At 45.8% G+C, this 4,121-nt stretch overlaps 1 protein-coding gene across 1 annotated transcript in view; it reads right to left on the bottom strand.

Moving 5' to 3' along the window:
* Positions 1-4,121, bottom strand: part of LOC108294380 (ATP-dependent RNA helicase DDX19A-like) — a 25,257-nt gene that overhangs the window by 7,106 nt on the left and 14,030 nt on the right. Inside the window, exon 5 of the mRNA XM_037734143.1 lies at positions 1,239-1,331. Within this exon, the coding sequence (XP_037590071.1) occupies positions 1,239-1,331 (93 nt within the window). The remainder of the gene's footprint in view (positions 1-1,238; positions 1,332-4,121) is intronic.

Below are 4,121 nucleotides of genomic sequence, written 5' to 3' on the forward strand. Positions count from 1 at the left end.
AAAAAAAAAAAAAAAGCTTTTTTTGAGACAGAGTCTCACTCTGTCACCCACTGGTATTATCTCAGCTCACTACAACCTCTGCCTCTTGGGTTCAAGCGATCCTCCCACCTCAGCCTCTCTAGCAGCTAGGATTACAGGCATTGGCCACCATACCCGGCTAATTTTTATGTATTTTTGTAGAGATGCAGTTTCACCATGGTGGCCAGGCTGGTCTCAAACTCATGACCTCAAGTGATACATCTGCCTCAGCCTCCCAAACTACAAAAAAATTTTTTTAAAGTCAGTGGGGCATGGAGGCACATGCCTATATTCCCAGCTGCTCAGGAGGCTGGGAAGTGGGAGGATTCTTTGAGCCCAGGAGGTTGAGGCTGCAGTGGGCTATAACTGCACCACTGCCCTCTAGCCGATGAAACACAGTGAACCCTGTCACAAGAAGCAACCGGAAATAACGACTCATCTCAGGATGGCACTCACTCTGGTTGGGGTGGGAGAAAGATTTGGAAGGAGGGGAATTCAGGGGCTTCAACTAACTGGACCTGCTTCCTTTCTTGGCAGGATAGGGCTACAGAGGTGTTCTTGGTATTATTCTTTACACCTTTGTGTAGGTCTCGAAAATTTCCAAATAACATTTTTTGTTTGTTTTTTAATTCATTGCAATGCTATTTACATCAAAATAGAGTTTTTCAGGCCAATTTTTTTTTTTTTTTTTGAGACAAGAGTCTCGCTCTGTTGCCCAGGCTGGAATGCAGTGGTGCAATCTCAGTTCATGGCAACTTCTGCCTCTGGGGTTCAAGCGATTCTCCTGCCTCAGCCTCCTGAGAAGCTGGAATTACAGGCACATGCCACGACAACAGGCTAATTTTTGTATTTTTAATAGAAACAGGGTTTTGCCATGTTGGCCAGGCTGGATTCGAACTCCTGATTTCAGATAATCCACCCGCCTTGGTCTCCCAAAGTGCTAGGATTACAGGAGTGAGCCACTGTGCAGGGCCGTAAACTCAGTTTTTAAGATAGCATAGAATCAAGCACTGCCTTTCTCTTATCAGTTTCTATTGTTAACTGGGAAAGGCAGAAATTCTACCTAACTCCATCTGATTCTTTCTGCAATTGCCCAAGCTGTTTACCTGAAGAAACACATGGCCCCAAACAGCCTCTCATGTTCTCAGGCACAAAAACGAAGTTTGTGGAAGACTGACTTAATTACATTGGGAGAGATGCGCTTGGCTCTGCATACTCACGGTTCAGCAAGCATCATGGGTAATGCGTTCTCTTGTATCTTGGATGGTCGGTTGAAGCCCATAGCATAGACTCCCTGGAGCAGCTGTGGTTTCCTAGGAAGCCAGAAAGACAGAAGATGGATGCCTAGAAGTTGGAATTGTTTTACAGGCCTAGAATCTTATCTTTTTCTATATCTAGTAAGGAATGATAAGAATGCTTCCTACCTCTGTCAGACCTATTTTCCTATGCCTTAAAAAATACTGTTAAAAACCAAACCAAACCAAGCTACAGTCTTTCCCTAATGAATCTTAATCTGTAACCATTCTACAATTCACAAAATACAGACTGGTTTCTTTTCTCAGAGAAATTAATGCTTTCAGCAGACCCACAAATCTGGCTGGCCTTGGAGGACAAGTATTCCGTGAACACAGTAAGGCAGTGATTATTAATTCATAGCATTAAATAAAATATATCTAAAAATAGGCCAGGTGCAGTGACTCATGCCTATAATCTCAATACTCTGGGAGGTCAAGGCAGGCTGACCTCCCGAGGAGTTCGAGACTAGCCTGGGCAACACAGTGATACTCTGTCTCTATAAAAATTACAAAAATTAGCTGGGCACACCTGTAGACCCAGCTACTCAAGAGGCTGAGGTGGATGGCTCGCTTAAGCTCCGAAGGTCAAGGCTGCAGTAATCTGTGATTGAGCCACTGCACTCCAGCCAGGTGACAGAGTGGGACCATCTCAAAACTAAGTAAATAAATGAAAATAGGCCGGGCGCACTGGCTCACGCCTGTAATTCCAACACTATGAGAGGCCGAGGTAGGTAGATCAGGAAGTCAGGAGTTTAAGAGTAGCCTGGCCAACATAGAGAAACCCCATCTCTACTAAAAATACAAAACATTAGCCAGGCATGGTACTGCATGCCTATAATCCCAGCTATTCGGGAGGCTGAGGCAGGAGAATCACTTGAACCAGGGAGGCAGAGATTACAGTGAGCAGAGATTGAGCCACTACACTCCAACCTGGGCAACAGTATGAGACTCCATCTCAAAAAATAATAATAAATTAAAATAAACAACTGGCCGGGCGCAGTAGCTCACGCCTGTAATCCCAGAACTTTGGGAGCCCAAGGCGGGCGGATCACCTGAGGTCAGGAGTTTGAGACCACCCTGGCCAACATGGTGAAACCCCGTCATTTTTTTTTAAAAAGAAAATAAACAATATTGACTATACTGCTAAGATTTAGAAGTCCTTTTGTTCTATGTTCCTTCCAAAGCCAGCTGTCCAAATATTCGGGACTATCAAGAGGTAAGGAAATTGATGGGCTGGGTGTGGTAACTCACTCCTGTAATTCTAGCACTTGGGGATACCTAGGTGGGAGGACTGTTTGAGGAGTCCAGAAGTTCAAGACTGGCCTGGGCAACATAATGAGACTCTCTCTCCAAAAAAACAAAATGAAACAAAAAACAAACATGAGCTGGGCATGGTGGCATGCACCAGTAGTCCTAGTTACTTGGGAGGCTGAGGCAGGAGGATCGCCTGAGCCTAAGAGTTTGTGACTATAGTGAGCTATGATTGCACCACCCCACTCAGGGCTGGGCAACAAAGTCAGGTTATCTCTTTTAAAAAAAACGGCCAGGCCAGCACAGTGGCTTACACCTGTAATCCCAGCACTTTGGGAGGCCAAGGCAGGTGGATCACGAGGTCAGAAATTTAAGACCAGACTGGCCAACATGGTAAAACCCCATCTCTACTAAAAAATACACAAATTGGCTGGGCATGGTAGCTCGTGCCTATAATCTCAGCTACTTGGGAGGCTGAGGTAGGAGAACTGCCTGAACTGGGACCCAAGAATGGGAGGTTGAAGTGAGCCAAGATCGTGCCACTGCACTCCAGCCTGGGCTACAGAGCGAGAAAAAGGCCGGTGTAGCGGCTCATACCTGTAATCTCAGCACTTTGGGCGGCCAAGGTGGGTAGATCACGAGGTCAGGAATTCCAGACCAGCCTGGCCTATGTGGCGAAACCCTACCTCTACTAAAAACACAAAAAATTAGCCAGGCATGGTAGTGGGTGCCTGTAATCCCAGCTACCCAGGAGGCTGGGGCAGGAGGAGAAAAAAATTTCCTTTTTTTTTTTGAGACCGAGTCTTGCTCTGTTGCCCAGGCTGCAGTGCAGTGGTGCAATCTCAGCTCAATGCAACCTTCCCGTCCCAGGTTCAAGCAATTCTGTGCCTCAGCCTCCAGAGTAGCTGGGATTATAGGCACCCGCCACCACACCTGGCTAATTTTTAAATTTTTAGTAGAGATGGGGTTTCACCATCTTGGCCAAGCTGGTCTTGATCTCCAATCTTGTGATCCACCCGCCTCAGCCTCCCAAAGTGCTGGGATCACAGGCGTGAGTCACTGCACCAGGCCTTTTTTTTTTGACACAGAGCCCTGCTCTTGTTGCCCAGGCTGGAGTACAGTGGCATGATATCAGCTCACTGCAACCTCCACCTCCCAGGTTCAAACGATTTTCCTGTCTCAGCCTTCTGAGTACCTGAGATTACAGGCTCGCACTACCACGCCCGGCTAATTTTTGTATTTTTAGTAGAGACGGAGTTTTGCCATGTTGGCCAGGTTGGTCTCGAACTCCTAACCTCAGGTGATCCACCTGCCTCTCGGCCTCCCAAAGTGCTAGGATTATGGGCATGAGCCATACCACCCAGCCAGAAAAAACAAAATTGATGAAGCCAGTTTCTAGTAGCTGATATACAGTAAATAGTTAAAGGAAGTTTGATTAACCACTAAACTTTACAAATGCTCAGATTCACTTATGTCTAATCAAAATAAACAGACAAGCACTAACTACTTCTTTTTCTTTTGTTTTGTTTTTTTCTTTTCTGCTTTTTTTTATTTTTT

This window comes from Cebus imitator, unplaced genomic scaffold (genome assembly GCF_001604975.1).
Source record: "Cebus imitator isolate Cc_AM_T3 unplaced genomic scaffold, Cebus_imitator-1.0 Scaffold577, whole genome shotgun sequence".
NCBI classification, from domain to species: Eukaryota; Metazoa; Chordata; class Mammalia; order Primates; family Cebidae; genus Cebus; species Cebus imitator.